This window comes from Pseudophryne corroboree, chromosome 3 (genome assembly GCF_028390025.1).
Source record: "Pseudophryne corroboree isolate aPseCor3 chromosome 3, aPseCor3.hap2, whole genome shotgun sequence".
NCBI lineage: Eukaryota > Metazoa > Chordata > Amphibia > Anura > Myobatrachidae > Pseudophryne > Pseudophryne corroboree.
The window spans coordinates 795,629,405-795,647,080 of record NC_086446.1 but is presented as its reverse complement, the minus strand read 5'-3'; the positions used below and the strand labels follow the sequence as shown (position 1 = coordinate 795,647,080).

At 48.1% G+C, this 17,676-nt stretch overlaps 1 protein-coding gene across 3 annotated transcripts in view; it reads left to right on the top strand.

Annotated features, from left to right (window-relative positions):
• CFAP58 (cilia and flagella associated protein 58) overlaps positions 1-17,676 on the top strand; it is a 321,538-nt gene that overhangs the window by 50,691 nt on the left and 253,171 nt on the right. For all 3 annotated transcript variants that reach the window (XM_063962655.1, XM_063962656.1, XM_063962657.1), the window contains one exon: positions 9,720-9,868. In XM_063962655.1, coding sequence (XP_063818725.1) covers positions 9,720-9,868 — 149 coding nt within the window. The remainder of the gene's footprint in view (positions 1-9,719; positions 9,869-17,676) is intronic.

The window sequence follows — 17,676 nt, the reverse complement described above, 5'->3', positions numbered from 1 at the left end:
GCATGCTCCGTGCAGGCCCCCTCCTCTCTGGCAGCACCAGGGACAGTGTAAGAGAGCAGATGGGACGTGTGCATGCTCCGTGCAGGCCCCCTCCTCTCTGGCAGCACCAAGGGTAGTGTAAGAGAGCAGAGGGGACGTGTGCATGCTCCGTGCAGGCCCCCTCCTCTCTGGCAGCACCAGGGGCAGTGTAAGAGAGCAGATGGGACGTGTGCATGCTCCGTGCAGGCCCCCTCCTCTCTGGCAGCACCAGGGGCAGTGTAAGAGAACAGAGGAGACGTGTGCATGCTCCGTGCAGGCCCCCTCCTCTCTGGCAGCACCAGGGACAGTGTAAGAGAGCAGATGGGACGTGTGCATGCTCCGTGCAGGCCCCCTCCTCTCTGGCAGCACCAAGGGTAGTGTAAGAGAGCAGAGGGGACGTGTGCATGCTCCGTGCAGGCCCCCTCCTCTCTGGCAGCACCAGGGGCAGTGTAAGAGAGCAGAGGGGACGTATGCATGCTCCGTGCAGGCCCCCTCCTCTCTGGCAGCACCAGGGACAGTGTAAGAGAGCAGATGGGACGTGTGCATGCTCCGTGCAGGCCCCCTCCTCTCTGGCAGCACCAGGGGCAGTGTAAGAGAGCAGATGGGACGTGTGCATGCTCCGTGCAGACCCCCTCCTCTCTGTCAGCACCAGGGGCAGTGTAAGAGAGCAGAGGGTACGTGTGCATGCTCCGTGCAGGCCCCCTCCATCTGGCAGCGCCAGGGGCAGTGTAAGAGAGCAGATGGCCCGTCTGCATGCTCCGTGCAGGCCCCCTCCTCTCTGGCAGCACCAGAGGCAGTGTAAGAGAGCAGAGGGGACGTGTGCATGCTCCGTGCAGGCCCCCTCCTCTCTGGCAGCGCCAGGGGCAGTGTAAGAGAGCAGATGGCCCGTCTGCATGCTCCGTGCAGGCCCCTCCTCTCTGGCAGCACCAGGGACAGTGTAAGAGAGCAGAGGGGACGTGTGCATGCTTCGTGCAGGCCCCCTCCTCTCTGGCAGCACCAGGGACAGTGTAAGAGAGCAGAGGGACGTGTGCATGCTCCGTGCAGGCCCCCTCCTCTCTGGCAGCACCAGGGACAGTGTAAGAGAGCAGAGGGGCCGTGTGCATGCTCCGTGCAGGCCCCCTCCTCTCTGGCAGCACCAGAAACAGTGTAAGAGAGCAGAGGGAACGTGTGCATGCTCCGTGCAGGCCCCCTCCTCTCTGGCAGCACCAGAAACAGTGTAAGAGAGCAGAGGGGATGTGTGCATGCTCCGTGCAGGCCCCCTCCTCTCTGGCAGCACCAGGGACAGTGTAAGAGAGCAGAGGGGACGTGTGCATGCTCCGTGCAGGCCCCCTCCTCTCTGGCAGCACCAGAAACAGTGTAAGAGTGTAAGAGAGCAGAGGGGACGTGTGCATGCTCCGTGCAGGCCCCCTCCTCTCTGGCAGCACCAGGGACAGTGTAAGAGAGCAGAGGGGACGTGTGCATGCTCCGTGCAGGCCCCCTCCTCTCTGGCAGCACCAGGGACAGTGTAAGAGAGCAGATGGGACGTGTGCATGCTCCGTGCAGGCCCCCTCCTCTCTGGCAGCACCAGGGGCAGTGTAAGAGAGCAGATGGGACGTGTGCATGCTCCGTGCAGACCCCCTCCTCTCTGTCAGCACCAGGGGCAGTGTAAGAGAGCAGAGGGTACGTGTGCATGCTCCGTGCAGGCCCCCTCCTCTCTGGCAGCACCAGGGACAGTGTAAGAGAGCAGAGGGGCCGTGTGCATGCTCCGTGCAGGCCCCCTCCTCTCTGGCAGCACCAGAAACAGTGTAAGAGAGCAGAGGGGACGTGTGCATGCTCCGTGCAGGCCCCTTCCTCTCTGGCAGCACCAGGGACAGTGTAAGAGAGCAGAGGGGACGTGTGCATGCTCCGTGCAGGCCCCCTCCTCTCTGGCAGCACCAGAAACAGTGTAAGAGTGTAAGAGAGCAGAGGGGACGTGTGCATGCTCCGTGCAGGCCCCCTCCTCTCTGGCAGCACCAGGGACAGTGTAAGAGAGCAGAGGGGACGTGTGCATGCTCCGTGCAGGCCCCCTCCTCTCTGGCAGCATCAGGGACAGTGGTATCAAAAGGAGAGAAGAAAGACTCTATGTTGGGGCACTCTTGATCAAATATTAGACATCTAAAACGTAACTTTTAATAATTATATTAAAAATAAAGTGACACAGTTTATAAATTTATGCATAACAATTATGTTAATGCATAAATTTATAAACTGTGTCACTTTATTTTTAATATAATTATTAAAAGTTACGTTTTAGATGTCTAATATTTGATCAAGAGTGCCCCAACATAGAGTCTTTCTTCTCTCCTTTTGATACCTCAAACTTACTGACTCTGGGAGCACCACCGACTAGTAATTGGCACACTCAGTGTGCATCATCAGTTTAAAGTCGGTTACAGACCAAGAATCCTTAGTGGTCAAGGTCTGTATCAATAACCTGTTGCGGAACTACCCCTATAAGATTTATCTTAGCATCAGGGACAGTGTAAGAGAGCAGAGGGGCCGTGAGCATGCTCCGTGCAGGCCCCCTCCTCTCTGGCAGCACCAGGGACAGTGTAAGAGAGCAGAGGGGACGTGTGCATGCTCCGTGCAGGCCCCTCCTCTCTGGCAGCACCAGGGGCAGTGTAAGAGAGCAGATGGGACGTGTGCATGCTCCGTGCAGGCCCCCTCCTCTCTGGCAGCACCAGGGACAGTGTAAGAGAGCAGAGGGGACGTGTGCATGCTCCGTGCAGGCCCCCTCCTCTCTGGCAGCACCAGGGACAGTGTAAGAGAGCAGAGGGGACGTGTGCATGCTCCGTGCAGGCCCCCTCCTCTCTGGCAGCACCAGGGGCAGTGTAAGAGAGCAGAGGGAACGTGTGCATGCTCCGTGCAGGCCCCCTCCTCTCTGGCAGCACCAGGGACAGTGTAAGAGAGCAGAGGGGACGTGTGCATGCTCCGTGCAGGCCCCCTCCTCTCTGGCAGCACCAGGGACAGTGTAAGAGAGCAGAGGGGACGTGTGCATGCTCCGTGCAGGCCCCCTCCTCTCTGGCAGCACCAGGGACAGTGTAAGAGAGCAGAGGGGACGTGTGCATGCTCCGTGCAGGCCCCCTCCTCTCTGGCAGCACCAGGGGCAGTGTAAGAGAGCAGAGGGAACGTGTGCATGCTCTGTGCAGGCCCCCTCCTCTCTGGCAGCACCAGAAACAGTGTAAGAGAGCAGAGGGAACGTGTGCATGCTCCGTGCAGGCCCCTCCTCTCTGGCAGCACCAGAAACAGTGTAAGAGAGCAGAGGGAACGTGTGCATGCTCCGTGCAGGCCCCCTCCTCTCTGGCAGCACCAGGGGCAGTGTAAGAGCGCAGAGGGAACGTGTGCATGCTCCGTGCAGGCCCCTCCTCTCTGGCAGCACATTGAGCGCAGTAGACTCTGGCTTTGTGCGTGCTACGGTCTCCGGACACATGGCACCTTCGCCTTGCTCCCGAGAGACTGCACATGCACAAAACACCAGCCGACGCAGGACTCCAGAGTTGGCGGAGAGGTAAGTTTAATAATATGGGTTCGGGGTGTGCAGTGTGGACCCCCATGGGATCGGACTACTGTGCCCCACATACGCTGCACCCACTGAAGATGCGCCAATGGGCACTGGCCATTCTGTGTAGGCGACGTACTCTTTCACATAGATTTTCTTGTATGTTGCGTTCTATTATCATTAGTGCAGGCGCTGATCTGCAGAGAGCAGTAACATGTTCATGGCGCAGACCATCCGCTGTGTAATAAGCCCCAGCACAGGCATCAGCCGCCACCTGACCACGGTCTCCCGCCCTGCCTGTCCTGTTACAGGGGTGATAGCAGTCATTCTGGGCTCCGGCGCTCTTAGGCTTCTTGTTTACCAGCCAACAATCTGTTTTATTTGCAGACTAGAGTCCTTTATCTTGCCTGACATGTCACTATGTGCCCCACATCTAATTACACTGCAAGTTTGTATATTAAAATCCCATCCTGGATGGCCGGCAGGAGAAGACGTTTTTATTGTCCAGGAAACCATTAACTTGTTGCTTTGAAAATGAAATTGCTTTTTTTCCCACTCTGTAATTCTGTGTAATGCCATCAATGTAAAACCATCTGATAAGTACACCACGCAGGTGATTTGAATGTTAATTTGACTGTCTGAGCCGTCATCGTCCTCTTCCTGAGTGTCTAATCAAATGTGCACTACATGAAAAGACGCACATCGATCAGATTTATTTCACGGAATGAGCTCTCTGCAGAGTCCAATGACACCGGATTGCTAATTTTTATGATATTCGGATGTCACGGAATACTGATATGATAAATCACTATTTTAATGGCGGATATGATTGTCCTATTTTGTCTTCTGCTCCAATGGCCACTACTAGAGTAGTAATTACGCACATATTACCGTACAGAGATACAGCGGCAGAAAAGATGGAAGGATTGGGTTGGATTACAGTCAGACAAGGGGCCTAATTCAGACCTGATCGCAGCAGCAAATTTGTTTGCTAATGGGCAAAACCTGATGTAACATGTGCAGAGAGAGTTAAAGGCCCTACACACTGCGCGATAAAAGTCAAAGATATGAATGATCTCGTTCATTAATGAACGAGATACCGTTCATATCTTTGAGTGTGGAAGCTCCAGCAATGAACGATGCGCGGCCCCGCGCTCGTTCATCGCTGGTGCCCTGTCACTTGTGCATGGAGGCCAATATGGACGATCTCGTCCATATTTGCCTGCACTTCTATGGAGCCGTGTGATGGGGGGAGTGAAGAAACTTCACTCCCCCCGTCACTGCCCCCCTGCTGCCGGGTCGCCCGTCGGCCGTATCTGCCGTCGGGCAGCTCGGCAGCGGATCGTTAAATGTGTAGGGCCCTTTAGATTTGGGTGTAGTGTGTACAAACTGAAATCTAAATTGCAGTGTAAAAATAAAGCAGCCAGTATTTACCCTGCACAGAAACAATATAACCCACCCAAATCTAACTCTCTCTACACATGTTACATCTGGCCCCCCGCCCCCTGCAGTGCACATTGGGCCTAATTCAGACCTGATCGCTAGGGTGCGTTTTTGGCGTCCCTGCGATCAGGTAGTCGCCACCTACAGGGGGAGGGGAAAATCGCTGAGCAGGGGTGCGATCGCATGTGCAGTCTTACTCTTCCAGTGCGATGATCGGGGCCGGAGCTGACGTCAGAAACCCTCCCTCCAAACGCCTGGTCCCTCCTGCGTTTTTCCGGACAGTCCTCTAAAACGTTTTGCCCTTTAGCTAACAAATTTGCTGCTGCGATCATATCTGAATTAGGCCCGTGATCACAGGAGGGAGGTTCTGGGCTGGTCAGATGAAAAGCAGGAGGATACAGAAATAACAGTGTAAGTGGGAGGAAATCTCAGCGTTACACACGTGGTCTCCTCACACCAAACTGCCCATCTGGGCTGGACTCAGCTGCGCCAATCATCTGTCTCGCTCAAAATGTGTCTTATTCGCATAAATAAAACAAATGGCGTCAACAAAACAACACTTACATTTAACTGATCAATTTATCTTTTCATCCAATTTTGCGTTTTCTTCACATCGCAGCTGCAGCAAAACACTCTCGCAGTGCACTGGGCGCCGGACTGTCACTGTAGCCGCACAGGAATTCGTTTTAAACATTTACAAAGCTGCAGATGAAACACAACGGAACTTGGCGCGAGAAAAAGCTGCAGCCGCTGTATCACAGCACTTAGCACACAGTTTCAGACTTAGGGCCGAATTCAGTTAGCCGCGAAAACGAGTTCACGGTAAAAACCACAAATTTACTGCAAAACGTGAAAAACAGCTATTCAATTGTCCGCGAAAATGGATTTTACTGCTAATTTCAATTCACCACCTCTGAGCAGGTAGGGAAATCCCTATTTTAAGTTAAAAATGTTGGCATTTGGTTTAGAACCCCTGGGACACCCCCCTGAATGGCTAATTAGGCACTTGAAAGTGTTTCATTAGTTTTAATTGGCCAATAATGACATGTTAATTTTTGGTGTGAAAAAGTGCAAAGTGATGGAAATTGGGGTACAAGGTATATTGGGGGCTTTATGAGTGGGACAGGTGTTTTTAGAATTGCTGGCGGGAGTAGTCGGTCTGTTTCCACTTTTTTTTTTAAAGTCCCCTAAAATGTCTCAAATATATACTACTACCCATTTTTATGTACCCCAAATTTAATTTTAACACTTATTTTGCTGAAAAAAACGTTGCTTTCTATCATTTTTTCATATTTAAAAATAAATACATATACAGTAACAGTCATTTGACCCAATTTAAGTACCAGAAATACTTTTATTATGACCAATGATAAACGTCTATACTGTTATCCAATGTTTTTTACTGCTGGCATGAATTTTCGCGGTAATCCCGTTTTTTTTGCAATTTTGCATTTGAATATGAATTGCGGGAGCACGCATACCCGCAAAAAGCCTGGTTTTGCGTCAAAAAAGCAGCAAAAGACGCAAAAATGGCAGTACCGCATTTTTGCCGCCAATTTAATTCAGCCCTTAGTCGCACACAGATGCACAAATGTTGCACATGAAATTGGTCAGTGCAGGCCAGTGATGTCGTTTTAACGCAACCAGTTGTTTTATTTATGCAAATGAGACTCACATGTTGAGTGAGGAAGACGCTTGTCATGGCCGAGTCGCACTGGACCTGGCGCGCCAAGAGAAGACCATCACAGACTGCGGGAGTAACCGACAGACATACTGTAGCAGGGCTGGTTCTGAGATGAGAGCAAGTAACTGTGCACCGGGACACACACTGTGCTGCACTGCAAGGGGGTCACATACATTTATCCTTGTTAGCATGCAGGGTAAATACCAGCTGCTTTTGCATGTAGCCCACACATGCTTAGCAGATTTATTTTATACACCACAATTTGTATTTGAGCTACACAGCTCTGTAGGACACACCCCTTCCAAATCCACGGGGGGGAATTTAATAAAGGGGCTTATTCAGTAAGGATCGCTGATGCAATCCTAACTGCATTACCCTGATGTTCGTTTATTTAATTTATTATTTATTACCAGTTATTTATATAGCGCTCACATATTCCGCAGCGCTTTACAGAGAATATTTGCCCATTCACATCAGTCTCTGCACCAGTGGAGCTTACAATCTATATTCCCTATCACATGTACACACACACACACACATTCATGCAAGGGTTAATTTTTTGTTTGGAGCCAATTAACCTACCAGTATATTTTTGGATTGTGGGAGGAAACCGGAGTACCCGGAGGAAACCCACGCAAATACGGGGAGAATATACAAACTCCACACAGTTAGGGCCATGGTGGGAATTGAACCCATGAACTCAGTGCTGTGGGGCAGTAATGCTAACCATTACACCATCCGTGCTGCCCACGAGCAGAATAAGTCCTGCGATCGTGGCGCAGATATACGAACGCCTGTGCCTGATTGACAGGCAGAGGTGTTGGGGCGGCCGGCGTTGGTGTAAATGGGAGCGTGTCATCCCCGTTTTCCGTGAGTGGCGAGGCCAGGGACTGCGTCACGAGACGCAGTTACCTTGGCCTCAGAACCCGCCCTGCAACGGCAAGGCTGAGAAAGCTTAAGCATACTCAGTCTGTCGTCACAGATGAACGTTGAGACTGGGGGTGATATGCACCTCCTCTTGCATTTGCATTGCCCAGGACTGCAAGTGCAAAGCTCTTGCAATCCTTAGTGAATTTGGCCAAAAGTGCGGGTTTACAGAAGTGGAGATGTTGCCCATAGCAACCAATCTTCTTCTAAAAGTTGCTAGAAAAACGATAAGTAGAATCTGATTGATATGGGCAAAATCTCCACTTCTATAAACCCGCACATTAGTCAGGGCCATCTTAACGTCTGGCCACACCGGGCAGCTGCACAGGGCCCCACGATTCTAGGGGCCTTTGAGATGGTGCATCCGGAACTTCTTGGGAGGCAGGCGGGGGAATGCTGCACGGCTGGTCTGATTGGGAATTGCACACAGTCAGAGTGCAGCATTTTCTACCTCCCTCCCAGCCTGCAGCCAGACAGTGAATGATTGTCAGTATGTTGATTGGTGTATGGCTGAAGATATCAACCAAAGTGCTGACACCCATTCACTATATGGAAGTATGTGGAGAGATGATGGTGGACCACAAGAGGGGTATGTTATATACAGTATGAGTGCTACATCTGTATGATATTTTCTTTCATTTGTTCCCGTCAATGGGTGGGTAGGGGCCCCAGTGCATTGCTTTGTCCAGGTCTTACAATAATGATAAGACAGCCCTGACTTTAGTAAATATACCCCTAAATCTCTCTGCACATCGTACATCTGCCCCTCTTGTAGTGCAGCATGGTTTTACCAAGGTGTAAAGTTACCTGCTCTTCAGTGCTTTACTCCTGACTGTCCTGTAGTATATTCCTGAAACTGTAGAAAAGTATAAGTGTATTTGGGATAAATACAGGTCTATCCTGAGACTAATCCATTACTGGATATTTATGTGGAGTCTTCATCACAGATGACTTGAGCGCAGTTCCCTTCCTAGCTGAGTGTTAGATGTTAGTCTGGGCTTGATGGAAAGATCTATGAGCTGTACGTGTCACTGACGCAGCGCCAGAGATTTGCCATCCGCTGACATTGGGCGCCTGATGCAGCGGGGAGGTTAGTCTGTATACACCGTATACACATTATCTAAACATAATGTGACCAGATCACTGGAATAGTGGTGGAAGGCAGGTATATTTGCCACAGGTTTCTTACCTATGTGTTTTAAAACCCCAGGAATATTGTGTTGGTTCTGCTGAGAGCTTTTGGCCTTTGGTAAGAGCCGGATAAGGGGTCCTGGGGTTGGATGTGAGAAGAGAGGGCGGGTTCTCCATCCATTTAGGCCCAGTTCGGGTCTTTGGGCTGTTAGCCTCACAGAAGTCTAATTAGGGCTTTCAGCTGTGTGGGTGTGTTAAAAGATTGACAGCCTGATCATTGCTCTCTCGCTGCCTGGGGAAAGAGGAGAGACTATGGAGTCTTTGTGAGAGAGAAACCTGATATTAAATAACAGAGAGCTGTGCCTGGTAAACTCCTTGTATTTATTTTAGTGAGTTAGGATTATCCTGTGTATAGTTAGTGCCAGCCGGAAAGGTATTTTATTTTGATGTTCAGTTCTGTTTTACTGCTCAATAAAACTGGCTGAGGCCAGTTGCACCAAAGGCTGTATTCCCTACATCGTTGGCTCTGCTCGCAACATTCTTCCTGCACTTCCGGTGTAGGTATAGACTTTATGGGGCCAATTCAGAGTTGCACGCCAGTCCATGTTGAAGACAGATCTTGTGATGTTTTACATTGCACGGGCTCCATAGCTGAGTGTATCCTTCTTCAGGCGACTCAGAGCTGCACGCGTCTCAGTTGCATCGCCACTTGCGGCTAGATGGGAGTAATTTGGCGGCAGTGGGGCATTCGCACTTATGCTGCGCTGAGGGGGGGGGGGGGGTGTAGACGCAGTTGCGGGCTGTGTAGAGTTGTGCGTACGCAGCGATCCATCTGATATCATACGTATCTCATGCACCAGGCTTAGGCCAAATATCTGCATTTATTCCATGACTTGTCAGACCTCAGATTCAGCCCCATGTATGGACAGTTCTGTTGTTACACTGAGAGTCTGATACGTGTTATGTGTATTACACCTGATGGCATGTCTTCTGTCTCAGGAAATAGAGAAGGCGTGGAAGATGGTGGACGCGGCTTACGCTAAGGAACAGCAGTCAAAGGAAACCGTTCAGTCTCTGAAGGAAGAAATCAATAACCTGACCGCACTAGTGGAGCAAGGATCAGGACTGTCCATGGGTCAGGAGCACAGGCAAGGAGATATGTGTGTGTGTCCTGTATAGATATATACCTTCAGCAGTCTATAATGGTCATGCAAGTCCCTCTACCAGTCTTGTCGCTTCCACCTTCATAATATATCCAGGATTAGACCCTTTCTCACTCTGGGGGCAACAAAGACCCTCATCCACTCACTGGTCGTCTCCAGACTGGACTACTGTAACCTCCTTATCTGGCTTCCCTGTCTCTCACCTTTCTACACCAGTCTGTCCTCAGTGCTGTCCGGCTCATCATCTTCTCAGTATGTACTGCATCTGCCTCCCCTCTGCTACAAGCTCTATACTGGCTCCCCTTCCCCTACATAACCACAGTCCCCAGATCCTCTCCGCTGTACACACTCTCCTAACTCACCCTGCTCAGCCAGTGACCACCTTTTCTCACCCCACTCCACCCTGAAGACATTGCCAGTTCTGCTCCCCAACACTGAAACTCTCTCCATATCAGACTCTCTATCTCTCTTCAAAGCTTCAAATGGGCTCTCAAGTCCCACTTCTTTCTTACAGCCTTATATCTCTCATCCTAAGCCACCGCTCTGTCTTCTCCTCTCACTGTCTCTCCCCACTGTGTCACCCCTGTCTGTCTGTCCCTCCCCTATAGAGTGTAAGCTCTTATCCTAACCTACCGCTCTATGCTCCTCGCTCACTGTCTCTCTCCTCTGTGTCACCCCTGTCTGTTTGCCCCTCCTCTATAGAGTGTAATCTCTCATCCTAACCCACCGCTCTATGCTTCTCGCTCACTGTCTCTCCCCTCTGTGTCACCTGTCTGTCCCTCCCCTATAGAGTGTAAGCTCTCATCCTAACCCACCGCTCTATGCCCCTCACTCACTGTCTCTCCTCTGTGTCTCACCCCTGTCTGTCTGCCACTCCCCTATAGAGTGTAAGCTCTCATCATAACCCACCACTCTATGCTCTTCGCTCACTGTCTCTCCTCGGTGTCACCTCTGTCTGTCTGCCCCTCCCCTATAGAGTGTAAGCTCTCATCCTAGCCCACCACTCTATGCTCCTCGCTCACTGTCTCTCCTCTGTGTCACCGCTGTCTGTCTGCCTCTACCCTATAGAGTGTAAACTCTCATCCTAACCTACTACTCTATGCTCCTCACTCACTTTCTCTCCTCTGTGTCACCCCTGTCTGTCTGCCCCTCCCTTATAGAGTGTAAGCTCTCATCCTAACCCACCACTCTATGCTCCTCAGTCACTGTCTCCCCGCTGTGTCACCCCTGTCTGTCTGCCCCTCCCCTATAGAGTGTAAGCTCTCATCCTAACCCACCGCTCTATGCTCCTCGCTCACTGTCTCTCCTTTCTCAGTCACCCGTTTGTCTGTCCCTCCCCTATAGAGTGTAAGCTCTCATCCTAACCCACCGCTCTATGCTTATCTCTCACTGTCTCTCCTCTGTGTCACCCCTGTTTGTCTGTCCCTCTCTTATAGAGTGTAAGCTCTCATCCTAACCCACCACTTTATGCTCCTCCCTTGCTCGCATATTGTAACTTTTATGCCATTTTCTGCAATGTTTTGTATTGTAAGTATTCTGCACTTTTTACTTGCTATGTTGGCAGTGTTTCTACTAATGTACTGTGTAAGGTACTCTGTGTTTCCTGTGTGGCCATATAAGTAAAGGATGATGTCACGACCACTGGCCGTTTCTCCAGATACGCCAATCCGAGAATCGCCGTCCGTGACTACTGGATTACTTTAAACACGACACTGCAACCAGCAAAAAGATTTTAGCGACTTAACGCAAGGCCGCCTTCGCTTTGGCCTACCCACACAATTATTACAAAAACAGTATGGAAACCAGCGCTGGCTGTATACTGACTGGCGCCCAAGATGGCTGCCTCACCTTTTGTATGCTCCTGATCATCTCCATAAAACAGCTTAAATTCACCACAACTGACCTATGAATCATCATAAATATCCATGGACTTACCTTTAACTTGTACTACTCTACGCGGACATTTCATCAAAACCAACGGATTGCATTCCTGCGCTGAGATACACACTGGATTGAATCCTGGACTGAATCCTCTGCATATCTCCACTGAGAAATCCTTCAGTTTAGCAGCTGCTGTACTCTGCATTGGACATTACCCAGATAAGGTACTGTGGATTACAACCTATCTTTGGCTACATCCAGCCCCTCACTTAGACATCATCCACCTCTGTTCTCTGAGCAACAAATAACTGACTTATTGCATTAATCTACTAATATCAGTATATTCAGGCTCTGAATTGCTGAAGGCTCACTGTTTAAAATCAGGATCCATTCCCCAGGACACGTTATCACTACCCCCACACAAAAAAATCTACTTCAAAGGCCTCTCACACTGAGACTTTTCACACCTACACAGTAGGAATTGGCTTCTAACACCTTCCAAAAGACTGCCTATCCTAGGATAATTGACTAAATCAGCAGTTATTTTATTTATCACTTGCTTCAAACACACCCAATAGGTTATAGCAATAACTTTGTTCATATGTCATTATAATTTTGGATCACATACCGAATTGGGGGAAAACAAAACACAAAAAGGAAAAAAAACAAAACAAAAACAAAACACTGCTTTCTTTCCCTCTCTCATCATCATATGCAGCTCAAACTTATAGTAATCTGTCATTGATGACCAAATGTATACGTATTGCTCCAGCTTCATTCTTTCACTCCGCCCACCACGTTCTGCAGTTCCTATCACACCATCACAGGCTTCTATTCTCCAATCCCTTGGCATTTTAAAAAGAAAACACTGGCGCATTCGTGGGAAGCGAGCAGGCCGGAAATGTATTTCCCCCGGTAACCATCTAAGTCCTTTGCCCACCTGCTCACCCTCATACTCAAAGAACAATCAAATAGAAGTGATACCCAAAAGACGGCCCTGTGTTTGGAAGAACAGAACTGTCAACTCTCGCTTTGTGACCCCCATACCCAGAGCTCCTGCACTTAACATAAAGAAAACTGAAGGCCCTCTGGTATGTCCAATCAGGTCAGTCCTTTGTAATGCCAGATCTATAAGAAACAAGACTGCAACAATTGCTGACCTTATTGAATCTGCAGATCTAGCCTGTATTACAGAGACCTGGCTAGATGAAAATGCAGCACCTATATTGGAGGCTGCAGTACCAACAAACTACTCTGTCATCCACAACCCAAGACTGGACCGCAGGGGTGGCGGGGTGGCTATCTGCTTCAAAAAAGAACTTAAACTTAGGGTCCACCCTATTGAAACTACTCGCTCATTCGAGTGCATTGCTGCCCGGAGTTCGATAGGATTAGGTTTCAGAGTACTTCTCATTTACCGGCCACCTGGAGATGGAAAGATATTTCTACAAGAAATTGCAGACACTGTTGCTGGCCTGGTTCTGGAACATCAAAGATGGCTCATCCTCGGGGATTTCAATGCATGGGTGGATGATGAGCTCTCACGCCTTGGCCAAGACCTCCTGTGCACAATGAATGGTCTGGGCTTCACACAGGTCGTTCCCTCTGCCACACATAAAAGTGGTCACACTCTCGACCTTGTCTTTCAGATTGGATTAGAAGTCACTGACCTAAAAATAAACCCAGTCATCTGGTCAGACCACTACTCCCTCTGGCTCTCAGTTGCAACCCCTCAAATAAGATCTCTGCCCGTGGAGTTGACCAGGTATCGTCCAAGGAGGGGTATGACTCCCCAGGCTCTTGCAGCAAATCTGGATCTCGCTGCTATACTGGGTGCCTGTGAAGATCCCTGTTCCCTAGTCCGTTATTATAATAGGGATGTTATGGCTGCAATTGATGTTATCGCCCCTGTGCGTTTAAAACCTCGTAAACCACAACATCAAGCTCCATGGTTCGACAACAGTGTTAGTGAGCTCAAGAAAAGGGGGCGTAGACTGGAAAGACGATGGAGGAAGACTAACCTAGTGGATGACAAAATAAAACTAATAAAGCATAACGAAGAATATCAATCGACAATCACTCGTAAGAAGGCACAGTTCCTGTCAAATGAGATCACAGCAGCAAACAATAGGCCAGCTCAGCTTTTCCGCACAGTGGAGATGCTTTGCAAGCCAGCATGCCTGCAGACTGATGAGACCCTCTCCCAGGCAAGATGCAACGAGTTTGCAAACTTCTTTGCAGATAAAATATCCACCATCCGGGCTGGAATCTCCACAGTGCCATCAAAGGAGTGCCAAACTACAAAGCCTGACAATATAAGCTACCTGCCTTCATGGACCAGCTTTGACCCAGTGGATGTAAAGGACACTGCTGAAATTGCTCGAATTTTGCGTCCCACCACCTGTGATCTGGACCCAGCCTCAACCAAGCTTCTAATAGGTTGTATGGATATAATTGGTCCTGTCTTTACAAAAATTGTTCAATGCTCTTTGCAGACAGGCATTTTTCCTGGACCCCTAAAGGAAGCAATTGTTAGACCGCTTCTTAAAAAACCTAATTTAGATCCCGACTGCATGACCAACTACAGACCGGTATCAAACCTTCCTTTCCTAGGAAAAGTTATTGAGAAAGTCGTTGCAAATCAACTGGAAACCCGCCTGACAACCCATGATATTTATGATCCATTTCAATCAGGATTCAGGAGAAGACATAGCACTGAAACAGCCCTGGTGTGTGTGTTAAATGATCTTCTGATGGCAAAAGACAGAGGTGACTGTTCAATATTAATCCTTCTGGATCTCTCGGCAGCATTTGATACCGTGGACCATGGGCTTCTGATTGAGCGACTGATACATTTCTGTGGTCTGGATGGCACAGTCCTAAGCTGGTTCAAATCATTTCTCACAGGCAGGTCACAGAGAGTATCATCTGGATTATACTCATCACCACCAGTGCCATTGCCATGTGGTGTCCCACAAGGTTCTATACTATCCCCCATGCTTTTTGCAGTATACATGCTCCCATTGGGCGAAATAATCAGGCGCCATGGCCTGGTCTACCACTGCTATGCAGATGATACACAACTGTACTTGTCCTTTGCTCCGGGCACTGATAACCCAATAGCAACCCTAAATGGCTGTCTAGCTGAACTACAGGAGTGGATGAGCGCCAGTTGGCTGCGACTGAACCCAGATAAAACAGAGGTCCTTTTGATACGACCGCAACATCAAAGGACAAGACTGCAGCATAGCCAACCAACTGGACTTACACTGGGGGACTCAGAATTACAGACCAGTGATCGTGTGCGTAATCTTGGCGTTGTCCTGGATGGTGGCTTGACACTTAAACATCAGATATCAGCCACAATCAAATCCTCATTCTTTCACCTGAGGAACATAGCCAGAATCAAGCACTTAATTCCCTCAGATGACATGCCAAAAGTCATACATGCATTTGTATCATCTCGATTAGACTACTGTAATGCCCTCTACCTTGGTCTCCCAGCAAAAGAATTGCAACGCTTACAGCTGGTGCAAAACACAGCTGCCAGGCTATTAACCAACCAGCCCCGTTCTAGCCACATAACACCCATCCTCTACTCCCTTCACTGGCTGCCTGTAAGATGGCGAATCATCTTCAAGATTGGCTTACTGAGTTTCAAAGCATTACATGACCAAGGCCCAAGGTACCTTAAACAGCTTCTGACCCCATACTGCCCCACTCGATTACTGCGATCTGTAGATGAAGGACTTTTAGCAGTACCTAGAATCTACCGTAATTCATCTGGGGGTCGAGCTTTTAGTCATGCGGCTCCGACTCTATGGAACTCACTTCCCCACACAGTGCGAGAGGCCCCAACTATAGAATCCTTCAAAAGTAGACTCAAGACTTTTCTGTTTACTAAAGCATTTCCATAGTGTCCCTTTTAGTATCTTCATGCTTCTGTATTTTATGAAAATGTACTTCATTATTTTCTGTACTATATTATGCTATGTATCTGTTAAGCGCCTTGAGTCCTATTGGAGAAAGAGCGCTATATAAATAAAATTATTATTATTATTATTATTATTAATAATTAGACAAATATGGATGGTTTGTTATTAAATGAATAGTATTAACAATTTATTTACCATTACACATTTGAGAAAAGTATAAAGAATAAAACACACATTAGATAAAAAAATATTGATAAAATCATATGTGCCTGGTGAAGCTGGATGTTTTGTAACCAGCGAAACGCGTAGAGCCTAAGAACCTAAGCCGTTACCACACGTTGATATCCCTGGCACTAATTGGACATTTGCTCCTCCATTTGGATTTACAGCTAAGCAGTTATTGATTGGATTCCTTTCTAGCCACAAATGGATAATCCCTAAGGCTGAAACAATATCAAGAGACAACCATCTGCCTACCTCTGGTAAAATCTATTGCTTTTATGCTGACTGCTTTTTTACTGGAGGAGGTTCTAGCCAAGTGAGGATTCACATATAGTAGCACTTTAAAGTGGATCGGCTGAGAGCTAATATCCTAATTGGATGGCATTAATGATTTTATCAATATATATATGTATTTTATTCTTTATATGAGAAATATTTAAAAGTACACACCGGTTAGGATAGAATCTTAAATAAAGCAAAATGGAGGATAATTTCAGAAACCTAACTTACTCAACAGCAGGTAGGCCTTCTGTGTGGAGGGATTTCACAGTGTAAAAGATATGGTGTATTCCCAGGTCCTGGCTGCTTCCCTCAGAAATGAACAACACAGTGGGGGTGAGAGGGGCAGATATAACCCCCTCACAGCTGCGGCGCCCACCTTTTCCTTAAGTCTCTCAATGCTGTGTACCTGGGCAGTGAGAAACCAGATTTCTTTTGGTTTTACTTTTCAAACAGCGATCTTCTAAAGTTTCAATAGGTCAGCTTTCTCAACATGGCCTGGCTTTTCTGTAATGTCTCTTCTAACTATAGTTTATAGCTTCTTAGATAAGGGCCATAAACTAACCTCTTACTCCCCACTCTACATCAAGTGTCCTCTACTCCCATATATGTGTAGCTATGAGTTCACCTAGAGGACAGGCTGGCATCCATGTTTCACATCATACATTACATTATACATTTAGACACTACATACAGGTCTTATATTGCTAGATGCAAGTAAATGTCCCATTTTGCTACATTCCCGCCTGTAAATTAACATAGTAACATAGTATCTAAGGTTGAAAAAAGACAATTGTCCATCGAGTTCAACCTATTTGTGGTCTCCTATGCAGCATTATTTGGCATAAAATTTTGACTGATGTTGATGACTGCCGTTACGTTTTACCCCTCTTTTTTATAATAACCATAGTGCGTGACTATGCACCGTAACCCTGGATATCCTTATCCATTAGGAATTTATCTAACCCATTCTTAAAGGTGTTGACTGAGTCGGCCATTACAACTCCCTCAGGCAGGGAATTCCAAACACGTATCGTCCTTACCGTAAAAAAGCCTTTACGCCGTATTGTGCGGAATCTCCTCTCCTCTAACCTGAGCGAGTGTCCACGAGTTCTCTGTGTTGATCTAACCAAAAACAGGTCCTGCGCAAGATCTGTATATTGTCCCCTTATATATTTGTAGATGTTGATCATGTCCCCTCTTAATCTCCTCTTTTCCAATGTAAACATGACTAGTCTTGCAAGCCTTTCCTCGTATTCCAGCGTCTCCATACCCTTAATTAGTTTGGTCACCTGCCTCTGAACCTTTTCTAGCTCCAGGATATCCTTTTTGTAGTATGGTGCCCAGAATTGTACACAGTATTCAAGGTGTGTCCTCACAAGTGATTTCTATAACGGGAGTATAATACTCTCGTCCCTAGCATCAATTCCCCATTTTATGCATGCTAATATCTCATTAGCCTTCTTTGCTGCAGTC